At 40.8% G+C, this 19406-nt stretch overlaps 1 protein-coding gene across 1 annotated transcript in view; it reads right to left on the bottom strand.

Moving 5' to 3' along the window:
* The window catches only part of tmtc1 (transmembrane O-mannosyltransferase targeting cadherins 1), a 116300-nt gene that overhangs the window by 12350 nt on the left and 84544 nt on the right, over positions 1-19406 (bottom strand). The window contains 3 exon segments of the mRNA XM_018697122.2: positions 1883-2026; positions 7840-7953; positions 10687-10854. Coding sequence (XP_018552638.1) covers positions 1883-2026; positions 7840-7953; positions 10687-10854 — 426 coding nt within the window.

The following is a 19406-nucleotide window of genomic DNA, read 5'->3' as shown; positions in this document are numbered from 1 at the left end:
GCTGTCTGACCACAAAACAAACAAACAAAAACAGCCTCCACAACTCTACAGAGAGCCTGGCAGAGTACAGTGTTGGTGTCAGGACTCTGGATAATTGACGACTTTCATTTAGTGAATGTGGTGAGTCATTTTTCAAGCCCTACAGTCTGACTCCAGTATGACTAATGCCACTGCATCTTCAGATGACCGTTCATTTCTGTCTAAGTGCTGAGGCTATGTTTCAACATATCTCTCAATTCAGCCTGTGTTCACACTGACGCGCTGTGACTCTGAGGCTCTGCATCGGCAGCACAATGAATCATGAGCATTAAAGTTTAATAATGTTTTGTTGACTGAAAACTATGTGGGTGAGGATCTCCAGTTTAATCACACACCTGAAAAGAATCCACAGCAGAAATATACTTGGCAGCAGGTTCATTTCCAAACCCAGGATTCATATTTCTGGGGAGACACTGATATTTACAGGTTTTCCACTTTGATCTGCTTAGGTCCTTATAACCAGGACCTGACCCTGGATGTCAGTCTGGCCAGGTTCAAATTATAGGATAAACCAGAGGAAACGCATGCAGGCATAAAGAGAACATGCAAACTGCTGCAATTAACAAAACATCAGACTTTTGGCAGCATGTTGGAGAGCAAACTATGAACTAAGTAATCATGTCATTTTGGGTCCCACGTTTATTTATTTTAATGAATTTGCATTTTCTAGTAACAAGAGCTTTCTGCATGTTCCTTCTGTATTTAACAGAGAGACTTCTGGGTGTCTGTTATCTTAATTTCATTTATGTGGCATTTAAGGAGAGACCAAATACTGACAGAGTTTCACATGAGACTACAGACACAGGCTGTCGTTCATTAGCCATATTTGAACTGCAGTCCATTTAAAAACAAATGCTCTGATTGTAATACTGGGTATATTCTTTCAACTGCGTTTCAGTCTGGCTAGCAGATTATAACACTGTTGCTGAGCTTCACCTGAAAACCAGCCTGACCAGGATCAGGCTGGCTTCCAGGGATCAGCTTCCACAGCATAGGTTACTATTCAGACCACTGTCATGAAACAGAGCTTCCTGCAAATTAGCTTAACCCTTTCATGCATGAATTATGAAATCCTCAGTCAGGGTTTCTTGTGTGTTTTTAATTTTTTTGAACACAAACAATTTTTAAAACACAAAAATCTAGTGGACAGATGATTAATTGTAATTAACTCCTAATATAAAATCAATACTATAAAATACTTTAAAGTGGTATTACTCCTTAGATGTTACTTGATGTTACCATTTTTTTTTTTTGCGTGCAGGAGTCTCCTTCTTAGAGGATTGGCAGGATTTTCCTGAGCTGCTCAGCACATGTCTCGCCATCCGTCGGCCATCTTGGTTTTGAGAAATTTGTGTTAGACTTACATTGACTGGCCAACGGTTGGAAATGTACGGAACAACACTCTAGCGTCCATTGTGCTGGCTGATGTGCAATTCTATCATCAAAACAAAATTAAACAGCTTTTTAATATCTGTCCACTGTAGTGACCACTACACTGAAAATCACTGCTAATCTTGCTTTGCTATAAACACCCCTCAGTTTCATATATAGAGGTATATATAGAGGTAAAGGAGAGATGAATGAATTAATGACACTGAACGATTAAAATGTTTTTACTCTGTTGTTGTGAAAGCTGAAGGGAAAAAGTTATTTTTAGTAATAATTAAGAAGTTGCTGTTGGAACATTACAACAGTCTCCTTCCTACTACGACTGTTCAAAGTTGCAAAAACAACATAATGACAGTCTCCAGCTGTGTTGAGCTCCTTCAGTTTCTTTGTTGTCTGTCTGTCACAGTGTGATTGTCAGGTTTTTGTTGTGCGTGTGAGAGTGAGAGTGTCTTACTTGAGGAGGTTTCCCAGGTTGAAGAGAGCTCGGTTATGCTGGGGGTTGATGTCCAGTGCTTTCCTGTAGTAGCGCTCAGCCTCCTCTGGGCTGCGTGTCAGAGTGCCCAGATTGTTCACGGCACTGGCATGACGGGGATATAACCTGGAGAGGAGAGGAGAGGGCAATCAAATTCCACTTACTGTTTATAGAAAACATGAACTGTATTCAACTGTATTTTTTTTTTTTTCTGTCTTTATTTGACAGCGACAGTGGAGATAAACAGGAAATGCAGGGAAAGATAATAACATGCAGCAAATGGTCTGGCCAGCCAGGAGAGTCACTGCTCAGGGCACATACTCACACACACATTTGGTCATTGGTTTTCCCCCATAAATGACAGTTTTAAACTGTTTAAAATGTTTCTAGCAATCGTTCTTGATTTTATTGGTACAGGATGTTATGGTATTGTCGTTGTGTTGCTATTTGGAATGTTTGGCTGATCATAATGTAAGCTGGTCTGCTCTGGAAGTGTTGTACAACCCCTCTATTAACACTGGGTATTTTGCAGAAATGAATGGCAGTTTGTAATATGGAGATACTGAGATGCTGACAGTAACGTTTTACAATTAAGAGTGTCTCCATTTAAAGATGCTACAATGCTATTTACATTAACAACAGATTAAATTACTATGTGTAATAGAGAAAGTGTTGACCACCTCTGTGGTTCCCCTCAGCTCTACATTGTTCTAGCCTCTTTTAGTTTATTGTGGTTTCCAGCAGCAGTAGGCAATAAAAAGCTGCTGTGCACTACCTGCCCACCACCAAACAGCAGACAGACACAGTTAGAGACCAGCTGGTGAACACAGACCAAATGTGAACAGAAGGTCATCCCACCAGCAGAATACTGTGCACAGGACTGGAACATCCTATAAATCAATACACTGGCAGGTCCTTCAATAAACAGATGATTTACAACAAAATCTAATGTTCTGATTCTATTAAAGACTGGTTTCCATCTGTAATATTTGCTGTTGTAAAATGGTGAATGTGCTGCACTTATATACCTCTCTAGTCTTATTGACCACTACAGGTCACATTCACCCATCCACACACACATTCACACAGCGATGATACATCAGGGGCAATTTATGGTTCATTATCTTTCCTGAGAATTCTTTGGCACATGGACTAGAGGAGCTGGGGATCGAACCGCTGACCTTTTGATTAGTGGGCGACCTGTTCCACCTCCTGAGCCACAGCCGTGATGTATATGATAAAACGGCCTGATACTTTTGTCTGTTCTGGTTTTTTAAAAAAAGGAATGGATTTTTGTATTTTTGTGAAAGAAAACCAACCACCTCTTCATGCTTCATGTTATCCTGACATTTTAATAACACATATCTAATAATTTTATTTATCAAATTAGTCAGCAACTCATCCAGGTACTTATAAGGGGTTAAGCACGGCTGGAGCAGTCATTTTAATAGTAGATAGATCACCATGACATGAAACTTTAACAGCCAGTCTGCTGGTTTGCTAGTTCTGGAATCGAGCATCGCTAACTGTGCTCATCTTAGGAACCTCTGATGGCTCTACACTTCCAGATGGAGGCATACCATAACATGATCTTGATTGCACTAAGTGCCTTGTCATAGTGATAAGGATTATCTTCAGAGCAAATGGTGCAGATAAATCAGCAGTGAGTGTGTTGAAGCTGCAGCCAGCAGCCTGTGCTGACATTTACAGCTGCTCTCCATCACTGCTACAAAAGACCTCTGTGTAATTGGAATACATTTTTATAGTTAGTGCCTATGATGGTGACACGAGCCTCACAAGACACCCAGGGCAGGAGGAGAGCGTGGTGCTGTGGAAACGCTCTATATTGTTTCTATGGTAACCTTGTTCCATGTGTTAATGGGTTGGCTTTTCACAGCGCAGGATGAGGAGCAGCTGCAGGAACACCTGGGAGATACCAGCAATCAACGGACTCCACCCAGTCGCTGTTCACATTGCGAGCTGCTTGATGGGCGAAGAAAGTTGAGCTTTCCCTGACGCAAATTTATGAAAACGCACCCGAAAGCCAAACTTAAACTTCATTTGTAAGCAGCTGTGCTGTTAACTATGATGGCGACAAGCCTACGCTCCATCACTTGTATCACAAAGTGCGTGAAAGAAATGAAACTATGAATCAAAACCTACACGTGTTAACCCCTTGCATCAAACTTAAATGTGGCTTCACACCTCTGGGTGGGGGTGAACATGATGTCGCCTCGTATTTCAGGGGTGTGATTCTCCAGAGGTTTGGTTTTTGGTTTTGGTTTTGTCTGTAAGACAGAATTACTGGATTATTGAAGTGACTGCATGGAAAAGGAGAATTTCGAGTCTGGGAATGTGGAGAAGGATGATGGAAATGCTACAGTTACAAGAGGAGAGTGTTGGTGAATGGGGAGAATGTCCACTAGATCTTTACTGTCCAAATTACAACAAACACAGGACACATTACAGTCCATTATGAGCACTGATTAAAGCTGAACAATGAATCATTCTTACATTACAAATCTAGATTTGAAGTGAAGTTAGTCAGCCACCGAAGGATATAATGATAGCTGTCTGGTTTACTCAGCTGTAGCTAAGTGAGAAATGTTGAGTAAGGCTGAAATTCCACTTTTCAAAATCCTATTTTTGCCCCCATCACTTTAACTATTTCAGTTTGTCTTTCTAAAGTGTCTCTGAAAAACTATTCTTTTACTGTCCTGCCAGTACAGTCCAGTTAAGAGAAAAGAAGCAGTTGACAGAGAACACAACATCATAAGGCATTAAAGCACAGAGCTCCATGTAGCAAAAGTGCAGATTAGAGACTTAGACTAGACTTTATTGATCCCTTGGGACGACTCCCCCAGGGAAATTAAGTATGGTAAGATATGGTGTAAGATTATCTAACAGCACAACGTACAGCACACATACCAGTTTGATTACTTTTAAACAAATATTTGATTTTATCTATATACTACCAGTTTAATGGAACATGCCAAGGTTCCACATGTCAACATTTCTGAAGCTGACTAGTTTAAAACCAGGCGACCTCAGCAACACGGGACTGCATTATTTTATTATTTCTTTGGCCTCAACCTGTGTAGTCCATAAACACAGGCTTGTGGTTTCATTTCTACAAACTGATCACAATTTATTTTGCAATTGCAATATTTGCTGGAAAGATTGTAATTAGATAATGGAACTGATTATAAATAAACAGACAATAATCATCATCAGTGATTTTAATAATTAGATAATTATCAAATACAAATGTCAGTTATTCTTGTAGCTTCTCAGATGTGAGGATTTGCTGCTTTCTTTGTTTTATATAATTAATTGAAGACTGGAGGAGAAGAAGAGCTGAACCACATCTCTGTGGTTCCTCAGGCAGTCTCTCCAGTGACAGGGACAACTAATGGACGCTCTCTTTCATTAATGCAGCCTGTGTGTGTGTGATAGATGAACAGAGCATGAGCTGTGAGCTGAAACAAGACCATTACATGCATGAGAGCATGCACCCAAAGGTGTGTGTGTATTATTTGTAAGACTGTGTATGCACATTATATTAACCTCGCTGGGTTTAATTATGTGAGACAGGACATCCAATATTAGTCAATAAAATAATTTAAAAAATGTTTTTGCAGAGCTCAGTGTGTGGATGCGCCACTGATGCTGTCATACTTTGAAAGGTTAAATTCCCACTGGAGCCAACCACTAAAAATAAACAGTACAGTACAGTACAGTACACTGGCTAACAGCCATCAAATGGAGCATGGTTTCTTAAAGGTCACATGAAATAAAAATGACTTATTTTCTATGCAGTGACCTTGAGTTAACCATACTATGCCAAATACATGTCAAAAATGCTTCTCACCTACTTTTACAGCACTCTACCCATTTTTCTTCCTTTAAAGGGTCAGAATGTACAAGGACACATCCTGCACCTGGAGTTATAAATAAACTCACTAAACTAAATAAACCATCTTATTCATTAAATGCAAAGAAGGCTTTGTTACACACACAGTATTTGTTAGTAGGTTATATTTGGGTCACATTCATTGTTGTTCTGGCTCTGCACATCTGTGCCACCTATTTACTTAAATGTGACTAAAACATGAATGGCTCAAGCTTTTTTGTTTAAAAAGGCACAGAATTTATGACATCTCTGTTTTTCTGCCCCTTTTTTTTAACAAGTCCCACCTGATGATAAGGTCCCTCCATAAGATCCTGATTCATGTAGAACCATATCAAATAAATAGAAGCTACGATCCCAAAACCTTTTCATGGGACGTTTTAAGCTCATTCACTAGAAGTGGACTCTGTCGTTCAGGGCCATGTTTTTAGTATTTAATTGGACCTTTTTTTCACAAGCTTGACAAATCAGGAAACTGATGGGTGATTGGGTAAAAGGGCACTGCAACTATTCTATCTGATTCAACGTTTGGTACAAAACACATGTTTTCCTGCAGACAAGCACAAGAACAACTTAAACTCGTGTTTTTGTTTGCACCAGGTTATTTCATGCTCTCCCTTACAACTCTCTGCATACTTTAGCAAACTAGCAAACTCTAGCTGCTGCAATTCCCCCTCCAGGGATAAATAAAGTTGTATTGAATTAAATCCCACTTTCTTATGATGCCTGACAAAGATCAAAACTCAAATCCCTGCCTGAGCTGTCAGCACAGTGTGCAGATCTGACTTCTGAGTTGAGTTTTTTCATTGAGCATCAGTAAAAGTTTTTTTTTTTGCATATGCACTGTCTACACTTGACATTTTATGCAAATGTGTGATTATGGTGATGTATTTTAAGAAAAAGAAAATGCTACTGACAATTTAAGTTTTACAAGAAAAATATATCATGGCAATACTAACTCCCTACATCACAATTAATCTGCATTAAAGTCCCAGTGTCATGGTAGAAATTTGCATTAAACTGCACACATAATCAGAACCAGAACTTCATAACGCTGCGTGTCACATTATATTTACATAAAAGTTAATGTGTTGTTTAAATTAACATTAAAATTTCAGCTGCAATGATAACTCCCCATGTCACAATCAATTTGCAGCATTTTATGCCAAAACATAGTGACAAAAGAGCTTATCTGACAGTGTGTTATGCAAATATATAACCTCTCTTAGTGCCTTGATCAGAGTTGGTTTGTTATTTATTATACTTTTACTTATGTATAGGATCTGAATATTGCTTCCACCACTGAGAGTCACACAGTAACAAACAAACTAACAGATAAGGCAGTCAGTAAAAGTCCTGTTTTTGTCTATGGAGTCTGGTAGTGATATACTGTATAATGATATTTCTGGTTAAACAAAAAGGATCTTATGCTTTAATAAAAATATCTATCTCTGTAGGAACCCTATCCATAATGTTGTTGATTCAAAAGATTGTTGTTGTTGAGTCATTTACAAAAAAAGAGAAAATAAAGTTCAAAAATACCAGAATTATCCTTTAAAATAGCATTCGCTTTATAATAAAGCTCAGTATGTTTTAAGTTTGCACAAACAGCCACAAGACTCAATCTCACCGGCAGAATGAGGTTTGAAGTTGAGTGTCGGAGGGAAACTTAGTAACATACAAAGTCATGTAGCATGTAAAGAGGATGTATCCACACAGGAAGTGTTTCAGCCTCATGTTTTTTACTCATTTGTCTCATGCTTGTATTTGAATCAATCCAGCTGTCAACAAAGGCCACGTGACAGCTACATTTTACTCCTGCTGCACACCTGTAAATGCTGCCCAGAGCATATATTTCTGTTTTCCTCACTTTTTTGCATGTAACTACAGTGATGATGTGTTTGGCTGAGTGCTGCAAAAACGTGGGCGACTACTCTTCTCCATTAACCTGCTGCTCACACTTCACCCCCTGTGTGAACACAGTGTTAAAAACCCATAGAGACAGATTTAGTTTAGTGCGGTGTCAGACCTGAGGGCAGTGGTGTAGTGGTGAATGGCCTCCTGGTGCCGACCACTGTCTTTCAGGAAGTTGGCGTAGTTGTAGTGGACTTTGGCATTGTGAGGCAGAGTCTGGATACCAGACCTGAAACGAGGAAGAAGAGAAGGGAGAGGAAGAGGAATGAAGAAACGAGGTGAAGACGTCTCCCCTGAGAGCAAACGTCTTTCAAGAAAAAACAAATCTGTATTCAGACTGGACCTATGTCTCTGTGGGAGGAGAGATGATTGAATAATACCTGGATCCCGCCCACCTCACCCCAACACACACACTCCCCAAAGAGGCTTTACTCTTTTTCTCTGTCTGTCCTGCTGAATGTCCGTGTCTATTAGAGACTATATCCTGTAATTTCTCATTGGTTAAAATTCCATCCAGAGCGGTTATTAAATCACTGAGCAGCACAGTGAATATTTCATTCTTCATTCTCCTCTAATGTTAATCCTGTCTGAATGGAGCTTTTGTCAGTATCTGAGTGTTTGTGTAGCTCTATGTGAACACACACAAACATTAACAATAAAGGACCTCCAGCTACACCAACCCACACACACACACACACACACACAGCAGAGCCAGTGTGTCCACATCTGTATTGAAAGACAGACGTCATTTAATGGACAGATAAATAAATAAATAAACAAAACGCAGACTAGTCAGTCAGTTAGATAAAATGCTGGACACAATTCATACAAGGTTTTGTTGTTAACTCTTAGACAAATTTGCATTGCTCCGTGTGCCAGCTGCACATGACCAAATCACGACATCAGTCTGGTGAGTGTTATTATCACAAACACAACCATTACAGAGAAACACTGGCAGCTTCCTCACTGCACTCCCAGTGAACGCCCCACAGTTACGAGGTGGTCTGCAACTTGAGCCCAATGTTTTGAGCCTGTATGTGTCCACATATATAGGCTTAAAAACATATAGGCATATATTAGCCCCAAGAATAGTATGCAGAATCGTTAGTGTGATCATTTATTCACTTTGTTACTACTGTGTGCTTTGGAGCAGATGTCTGATTCATGCAACTGAGGAGGGTGAAGATGTCATGTAAAATGTATTCAGATGTTCTGTGTTGTTTCTGTAATATGACCCCTGTCTATGCAGATAGCTTATGCTAGAGCGTGGACATGCTTGTGAACATCCTGTGGTTTAGTATCAGGTTGTTTTTGGCTTTGTTTCCAGGAAAACCACCCACACACCAGGACTCCATACTCACTTCTCCTCTAGTAACACTGGTGCTCCTTACCAGCCGAAAGTTATTGTTATTGTTTCATTTAAAGGAAATGTTCTATTTTCATTAAGGAAATGTATCTTAAATCCACATGAATTATTTAAGTTGCCCTTTAATATGGGAGAAGATAATGTAATCATTCACATTATGCACAATAAAAAATAATAAGCACAAAATATCACTGGTTAAACAAGGCTTATAGTGAAGTGACTTGAACAGTGATTTGCTCATCTGCCTGAAGTCAGGGTGAAGCCACTGACCAACTGTAGGGATGGGTCTCATTAGGATTTTATCTTTATATAAAATTCATCCAGACCCCTATCAGTCCGGCTCAGACTGTTACCAGTTCTTTTTCATTAACAAATAACTGGGGTTTTTTTAATTTTAAATTTGAAGAATAAATAAGAATAAATTCAGAACAGGAGTCGAGTTGAGTCATATTTTAAATACAACTAAATATTGTTTCTATAGCAGCAATGTCGATGGGCTGGTTTGTCTTATCAGAAAAGTTGACAGGAATTTCCCAAATCTTAAGATTATTGGCAAACTAACCAGTTAGATTACATACAGACAGCTTTCATTTTAGCTTCTTAACAACAATTCTCCATTAGCTTAACTAGTGCGCTGTGGTTGTGTTAACCATGTGGAAAGACTGCGAGTGTAATACCACTTGTTGATCAGGTGGTTTAAAGGTCAGTATCTTTGACTTTTTAATGCACTTAGAGTCACAGGATTAGTTGTCATTAACTCATAATTAAAACAATTTTCATATGTTTGGAGTAGTTTTGCCTCAGTAAAATGGCACCACGCTTCTTTTGTGTAGTGTTCCATAGTATTAAGTTCAATCGCAATTGTCCACCATCAGCTGCACTGCATATAATTACTTGCAAAATATAGCTAAAGCAGTTATAATACAACTGTGGTCACCACAACTCTGCAAATGTGAATATGATGCTACTGTAGGTGGGGACTGGGGTGTAACCAAATCTCACCTGTTTTACCTGTAATGCAGCGTAACTCAGGCTAGCATTCCCTTCTGAAGTTAGCATTGAGCCTTTTGAAAATAAAAATGTTATGCACAGTCATCCATCTCTTTGTAGTTCCACATTTCACTGTATTGAAAAGATGAAACTTGAGATTCCTCTCTCTCTGAACAGATCTCAATGCTGCATTGAAACTATGCCAATTTGAATGTGAGGGGACTGCTGTCATTAGAGTGCCTTTATTACAGTACTCCACATTCCTGCATGTAAAAGAGGATAGGATAGGATTAGCCTTTATTGTCTCTCTGAGGAGAAATTTGTCTTGAGCGTTTGAGAGAAAGAAACAAACATGAGCATCACAGCACAAAGACTCCTCACATATACATGCACTGTCAACTACAGTTAACATTCAACATTTAACAATGAAATCCAACAACACACACAGATAATGGGTAATTACTGTATGCCAACTTGACATTTTCCACTGGGAAATTTGCTTGACTGTAGCTTAAAATTGTGAAAGTGACAACAGTGTTGATCTATGGGCATATTGACATGTTTAGGATGCTCACACACACACACACACACACACACACCCCTTACCTGAAGAGGGCCTCCCTGGAAAGCCAGACGTGGTTCTGCTGGACAGTCTTCCAGGAGAAGAGCAGGAGGAGCAGCAGCATGGAGACACTGAGGACCGTGGTGCCCCAACGACCCACCACTGAACACAGCCGACTCAGGCCGTGAGCCACCAAGATGCAGTAACCCATGCTGGAGAAGGAGGGAGGAAGTAAACGAGGGGAGGGGAGGAAAATAAAAGATAGTTTGGGAGGAAAAACAAGTGGACAGGAGGGAGGGTGAGAGACAAAAAAAGGAAAGATGTTATTCAAGATCTCTTCTCATTCTGTTAATGGAGTCTTACATCCTCTATGTCCTCTACTGGAGTCTTACTCACTGTCCTCACTTTACACACTCCTTTCAAACCTATGTGATATAACTTAACGTCCCCAAACCCCTTGAGGTCGATGGGTGTTCATACTTTCTGAAACACACACAGACATAACACAATGTCTCTGTGTTTGCTGTCATCTTCACACACATATATAAACACAGACTGTACTGAAGTGTGTGTGGCTACTCCTTCCACACTGCTGCCAGTTTCCAACCAAGATACAGTGAAACACTGCACCTTAGAGGAAAACGACACAATAAAAGGACAGAGGGAAGAGAAGTCATCCATCCATCCATTATCTATACTGCTTATCGTTAGGGGTCTGGAGCCTGTCCCAGCTGACACTGAGGCGACAGCTAACCGCTGCACCACCCTGCCAGGAAGACAAGTCACCAAAAGGCTTAGAGAGCTCAGTGAAGGGAGGAAAAAAAACATGGTCGTGAAAAAAGATGAGAGGAAGACAGAGAAGTGGAAAGAGGAGGGAGGAATGGAGGGATGTCTAAGACGAGACAAATCAGCATCCACTGCAGCACTTAAGTTAAAAGCTTTGTGACTTTAACAGTTAAACTACAATTACACTGTGGCCACTCGTGGACTCTCCCTTTTAGTTGAGCTGTGATGCTTACTGGTCTAGAACTCATGGGGAAAATGGTTCAATAACGGCAGCAGAAATACTTAAATAAACAATGTAATAAACAATATTGGATTACCCCCCCCCGTTTTTTTCCATTGTCCTTATTTAAACCTATGGTTCCTATTCCAAGGCTGCATTTGGGTTTTTAAATGAGGTTGTATTACTTCTGAAACAGAACCAGGAAGTTCCAGTTTCACTCTGGCTCTCTGCAGAGACACAAAGCTGGGCACTGTGTGAGCTGCATTCAAACCCACACTGAAGAGGTATCCACTGCATGTTTTATCCATTCACACAGACCACCAACTTTAATTAGAGAGCTACAAACTGGATGCTGTGTTCCAAAATGACACCCGTTCATTCCTATGCAAGCTGCTGACTGGGCACATGTGCTGAAAAGCTGAGGGAGTGATGGATTCCTGTAGCTTCCTGCGAGCAGCTCTGCCAGAGAAGTGAACACGTTATCTGGAGAGAGAAGTATAAATTCAACTGCTGACAAATTGTTGCTATATTTGCATGTCAGGGACTGTCAGCAATATTACCTTCCACGTTACTGTATAAGAATATCTGGGATGACAGCAAAAACAAATGTTCAGCCAGATGAGGTGCTATAATTGGTTTGACAAATGCGTTGTGGTTGTTTAGTATCTGAAGTTCCATATATGGTTTTTATTTGTTGGGCTCATGTTTAGGTTAACAGCCGTGAACATAAATCTGTAAGTGTTAGAGAGAGGGGCCTCCCTCCCTCTCTGTTTCTTGGGAATGTGAGGTCAGTGAGTGAGGTCCAGATGTTTCCTATAGAACATGAAGACAACTAACCTACATACACTGGATGTTTAGAGCTGTTAGAGAGAGAGATCTATATTGGCTCAGATCCTCTCACAGGCTACTGCAGTGCTTGGTTTGATGCTGGGCTTCTTTGTAATAAACTTCTATATACAAGCAGGACAGTGTCAGTGGAGACCTCTTCATCATCTTCACATCTATCTATCTAATATATAACAGTTGCATGTTCGAGATGCAAAGTCTTAATCGACAAATTGAAAATTTCATGATATGGAGAAATTAAAGCTGCTGGATTTCTATTCAGCGGTCCTGCTTTTATATATAAAAGCACTTGGATGTAAACAAAAGAAAGGACGTGAAAAAAATCTGACAGCAAATAAACATGGAAATGCAGGATAACACAGAGGCTAACTTCAGGAGACAAGAACAGCTACTAATGACTTCCAGCCCTCTCTCTCTCTCTCTCTCTCTCTCTCTCTTTTTAACACATCTCTACCCCATCCCTAAACAGGCAGGGTGATTGGCTCACACACTTCCCTCCCTGTGTGTTTCCTGCCAGCTGTGTCAGACAAACAGTGTGAGGAGGCATCAGTCATTCTGTCTGCGATTGTTTTCTGATGCTGTTTGTACGTGTGTGTTTGACTGACTGTGTGTTGTTGTGTATGTTATCTCTTCTGTTTGCTATGCTCAGTGGGGATAACATTTCCAGAGGCACTCTTTATTCCCATTTCAAAAATGTTCAATCCTCAATGTTACTTCACATAGAAGCACAGGAGTCTCTCTGATAATATAACCATCATGTTGTTTTATGTTGTGACTATTTACAACAGTTTTAGTTATTTCTATTTTGTTTCAGAAAAATCATGTTTTATCACGTTGGCATGGTGCATAGCGGTGAACACTTCTTTGCTAAATTTGTGAACCAAACCTGGCCCCATACTGACGGTTCAGTTGATTCTAAATTGACAGAGAATCCAAAAGTAAAGTGGGTTTTGGCTGAACACTGTAAATCACTTTCCCCCATCATTGTGTTTGCAGGGCAGCCCACCCTGCTGACAGGAGCCCCCACCCTCCCAAGCCCAAATACCCTCCTAATACCCCCCCCCCAGGTGTTCACCTGAGTGAGGATCCACAACATCATCAGAGACAGTACACACCACCACACACCGTCTCCACACTTCTACCGTCAGGAAAACGTTACAGGAGTGTGAGATGGACAACAAGACTTACCAACAGTTTCTTTATACATGAAATCAGGCTTGTGAACAACTCTCTCTCACACACACACTGAACTGACTGAGCCCTGGATGGCGTGTGTATGCATACACACACACACTTAGTGCTGCTATTTTTCATTTGCACTTTTATATTTAAGTTGTGTATGTTTTGTTTTTATCACCTGTCCAGTGATTACCCTTTACTGTGCATGTGACAATAAATAATTTGGATTCTGATTCACATCATTTTCAAACACTAAACCATGAATGCCACCCACTCTAAGTTTTTGGCCGAGCGTTCCTTATAACTGTGGTACACTGCAGAGTGTTCTGCCCACTGGAAGAAATTTTCATTGATTTTTCATTTTTCATTGTAGCTAGTTGAACCAGATTGGTGAACTTAGGAAAAGTGAAGGTCTTGACAGTAAAATGGATTCTTTGTTCATGGCAGGAATGATGGGGCTGAACAGTGTGATGAAAGAATACCACGTACTTAGTACAGACTAAGGACAGAGAGAAGGACCAAGAAAACACAGAAAATACACAGACACAGTGTAAGCATTCTACACAGACAGGACAGATTGTCCACTAATGTATGTGTAAGTGTATATGCATATGTGTGTGTAACTGGTATGACGCTGAAACGCAACAGTGTGTGAATCAACACTGGAGAAAATTAGATTATCCTATACTAATTCTCTTATGAAAAACAATCCAATCAGCCCTCAGATGCACACTGAGGCACATTACCATGCTCCACACACACATTACCATGCTCCACACACACATTACCATGCTACACATACATTACCATACAGATGAACAAATGCCACGGGAACATACAAATTTCTCTTCTAGTCACAAAAGGCACGCATCACCCTCTCTCTAAAATGATAACATCAGTGTGTGTGGGTGCTGAGGAAAACTAGACCAAAATGTATATAGTTGTTGTTGACTAAAACTTGACTTAAAAAAATCTAAATCAGGTGTCAAAATTAACCAAGTGCCACCTTGTGCAAATAATATTATTTATATATGGATGAGAGTGTATCCTGTGTGAGTGAGCAGCTCCTCTCCATTGAACCATGACAGCAGTCAGCTGTAGAGTGTGTTTCTGCCTCCTGGTGAAACATTTCCTCTCCTGTGATTCTTGTTGTTTCTGCAGTTGAATTATTTCCTTATCAGCGCAGACTTCCCTTTTTATTCTGCCGTCTCAGGGCTGATGAGCCAATGCAGCAATGCCACAGATGCTCATATGTCACCATGGAAACACAATGGCAAGGTCAGGAACCAATAACACTGTTCTGTGCACATATACCTGAGCTGTGCTGTTGTGATCTGTAATACATAGTTGATAGAGCGTACAGTAGTTTGCTGTGCTGCTGCAGAGTTGACTGTGTGCTTGCAGGTCTGCAGTGGGAGTTATTAATGCCACCAACTTTTTATCCTTCTTCCTGTCTGGGGTTTAGAAACCTGTCTGAATAGAAATCACTGCTAATCCTGCTGCTGGTCTCTGCAGATGACTCCACTCCACACTGTAACCCTGATTAATAACGAAAACAATCGAAAATAATATTCTTTTTTCTGATATTTTCTGAAACCCCCCCAACCTACAAATACCCAGGTCATACTGTATCACCTTCCTCTTCCTGCCACCAAACCCATCTTCTCTAATGCAGCTCGTCCTCATCTCATATTTAAACTCTCAAGTCATTAACATTTAGCTAATCACATATGCTGCACCACCTGAGGAGGGAGGAGATTAAGAGAGGGAGGGAGGAAAAGGATGGTTAGAGGATGGGAGGAAAGGAGGCATAAGTGGATGAGGAGGTAGACATACGCTCTTTATATCTTCTTCCATGTCTGGTTCCTCTTTAAAAAGGGTCAAATCACAACAACAGTTTAGGAGGTGATGGCATCATTTGGTAATCTTTTTTAATTTAAAGATGTATTCTGCTGCATTCTGCTGGTGCATCACTGCACTGCTTTAAGGTCACTATCTGCATTTTTATGGAGGCTTTTGCGTACTAATTAGTTAGAGTTAATACAAATCATGCGAAAATGCTACTAAAACTGACCAGTTCAAGAGGAAATGACAACCCACATGAAAACAAAAAAAAAAACAAAAACAACAACAACAACAAAAAACACTGGAGTGACTACAGAGAGACACTTCACACAGTTGTGTGTCTCTTGCTGAGGAACAGCTTTAGAATAAAAACATTTCTCAGGTTACTTTGAATTAAGCATCTAATGTTAGCTGCTACAGTTGCTACACTGTCCCTTCACTGTAATGCAATAACCAGTAACCAAGCTTCCAACCCCAATGTCCTAGTTAACCAGCCATGTGGGTAGCATATCTGGCTTTGCCAAGTTCAATAAAAGGGATGTTCCCGACTGTGTGTGTGTGTGGTGTGTGTGTGTGCGGTGTGTAGTGTTGATTCACAGTGGCCTCTATTTGGTTCAGGCAGAATTACCTTGTTGTTGTTGCTGTTGCAAAGTTTGGTTGCAGTTGTTGAGCTTGCTTGCTTATGAAAGACTAGGGAATATGTGATTGGCTAAGAGACAAGCTAACCAGGTAAGGTAACAGGTGACATCCTGGGACATATTTAGAAACACATTCATTGTGCCTCATTCATCCATGTGAGAATTGTTCACGTGGTGCACATTCTAACAAGTCTCCACAGGCTAGGGTTTTCCAGTCAAGCTGGTACTCAACCCAACAGTTGTTGAGATATTTTAGTAATGGACTGACAGACCGACCAATAGTGAGAGTTACTGGGAGCACTACCAGTAAAAAATACAAAAACAAAAAGGGGGGTTTGAAATAAAAATGTATATGTTTAAATCAAAGCTAAACACCAGGGCACCCAATGTTGCACGGTTCAATTCAATTTTATTTATATAGCGCCAAATCACAACAAAAGTCATCTGAAGGCACTTTTCATATAGAGCAGGTCTAGACCATACTCTGTCACTGACATATTTAAAATGCAAGGTAGATTTTGTAATGCTCGTTTTTTCCTGTATTTATAGCATGTGAAAATAGCCACTGTGTTGCATGACATGGAACTCTACAACTGTGAATGAACATACATCAATATATACTTAAAATGCATCCCAGCTAATCAGGCCTCCTAAAGTAACCATCTGGAACCAAAGGCTACTTCCATGTTGAAAGTGCCTGAGTTCTCTCAGAGCTGAGAGGAAAGTAATTCACAGAGGACAGCTGGTGTTTGAACTGAGTTCAGGAAGCAGCAGAAGCGTCTGCTGACAGTTACACTGCAATTAGCCATGCAGCAGGTTAAGTGAGCGCTGAGTGAGATCAAGTCAGAGGATTTCTCTGAGCTCTACCCCCTGAAGGCATCTGCTTCCAGCCAAAGCCTGCTACTTGGAGGGGGGATTCACTACGAGAGCATTTGCATGAAAGTGTGTGGACCCCATGGGCCCTCTAAGCCTAACCAAGGTCACCCATGGCCCTTAAGGATCTCATAATTCATGGGGCACATATTTTCATGCATCACAAAACCTAGGATAGGATTAACTGCCTATGAAATCTGACAGAAAGAAAATCGAAGAAAAACGGAGCTCTGAGAGACAACAGCTCCGTCTGGAGTAGAAGACTGAAAACACAAAAGTGCAGAAAACAAGTGATGGGGTTTGAGTTAATGAGGGAGAGATGGAGTGAGAGTGGCAGTGAGAGTCGGACAGAGGGAATAACGGACAGACTGACTGACAGAGAAAAGGAGGACAGAGAGCGATTGAGAGAAGGAAAACAAAGTAAGTGGTGGCTCTCCAGTGAGAGTGGAGGGGCTCTTGACTTGAGAGTGAGGCGCAGCGGAGAGTGATACTGCTGTGTGAGAGTGTGTGAGGACTCGGAGATGACCACACACCCACACACACCAAAGCACAGTAAGCAATCACCCAGGCAAGGTGAGTGGTTTTCACCTCATTAAATCTTTCAAATGATTAATATCATAAATTACTGCAAACTTTGGTGTCATTAGAGACAGTGAGACAGTGCAACACTATGATCAGACTTTTCACTGTTTACATTTTAGTGCTTTCATGGCGTTTCCACCTTTCCAGCTATTGAATGAGACTGACCCAGACTGTCAATTTTCTAAAACTGACAATCCAACAATCACATCCACTGTGTGGAGGTGAAAATGTAAGCAGTGTTTGAACTTCTTTTTCAAGTTTATTTAGTTCAAACACCTTTGGCAACCTCAACTCTTCTTGGGTATGATGCAACAAGCTTTCCACACCTGGATTTGGGGATTTCTACCATTCCTCTCTGTAGATCCTCTAACGCTGTCAGATTGGATGGATTTCAGGTCTTTCCAGAGATGTTTGATTTGGTTCAAATCAGGGCTCTGGCTGGGCTTCTCAAGAACATTCACAGAGTTGTCCCTAAGACACTTCCACATTGTGTTGGCTGTGTGCTTAGGATCATTGTCCTGTTGGAAGGTAACCCCTTCAGCCCAGTCTAAGGTCCTGAGAGCTCTGTACCAGGTTTTCATGTCTGTCCTTTCCATTCAGCTTTCCATCCACCCGGACTAGTCTCTCTGTCCCTGCCACTGCATGATGCTGCCATCAGTGCCTAGTTTTCTCCAGATACAACACTTAGAATTGAGATCAAACAGTTCAATCTTGGTTTTATCTGATCAGAGAATCTTGTTTCTCACAGTCTAAAAGTCCCTTAGGTGCTTTTTTGGCAAACACCAAGTGGGCTTTCATGTGTTTTTCACTGATGAGAGGCTTCTGTCTTGCCACTCAGCCATGAAGCCCAGATCAGGAGAGTGATGCAGTGATGGTTGTCCAACTGGGAGTTTCTCCATCTCCACACAGGATCTCTGGAGCCCAGCCAGAGAGACCATAGGGTTCTTAGTTCCTTCTCCCTTCTCCCTTGATTTCTTAGTCTGGCCAGATGGCCAGCTCTAGGAAGAGTCTTTGTTGTTCCAAGTTTCTCCCACTTACGAATTGTGGAAGCAAACCCATGAATGAACTGTATTTATGAACTGCAAAATTCATCATCTTCATGGCTCTAACTTATGCCACTCCGTCATCCACATGGATTGTTGTTCTCTCACCCACACAGATCTCTTTGTGCCTGAACTGATCTGCAATCAGATTAATGCCACAGCAGCACTTTGTATTTGATTATATGTGTAGAACTCTCTGGAGCCGTTCTTCCTTGTTGCTTTAACAAGATAGGGGACAGCAGCTCACGTCAGTGTTGTTTTAGTGGAACATTGGCTGCTGTTAAGAAAATCAGACAGTGAATGGATATTTTCAGACACTGCTTGATGGCACAGTTGCACCATGGGAGGAGGATTACATACACTTATGTGTCTTGGAGACACAGATTCAGCCACGTTTTCAACATCTGGCTAATGAGTCACAACCACCTCCATAGGTGGTTTCAACTAAAGGATTCAATCCATTTATGTGATCTAAGTGTAAATGAGGCCTAAATATCCCCTGCTACAAAAGAGATGCAAAAAGTTCCTGGAGAGGGATATGGGAGGCAGTGGAAAGCAGCCAGGAGGAGACTGTGACAGTAGGCTTTTCACCTCACCTTTGAATGTGACAATTTAGAGCAGGTATCAACACTTCTGTCTTTAGATGAGGCACTAGCATTTCTTGTCATATTCTTATCAAAGGGTTTGTAGACATTACACATTCACATCCTAGGAATTTGGTTAAAAAATGTTACAATTTTAAACAGAAGCTG

This window comes from Lates calcarifer, linkage group LG18 (genome assembly GCF_001640805.2).
Source record: "Lates calcarifer isolate ASB-BC8 linkage group LG18, TLL_Latcal_v3, whole genome shotgun sequence".
Taxonomy (NCBI): Eukaryota; Metazoa; Chordata; class Actinopteri; family Centropomidae; genus Lates; species Lates calcarifer.
Note: the sequence above shows the minus strand (reverse complement) of the source record. Positions and strands in the feature narration are given on the sequence as shown.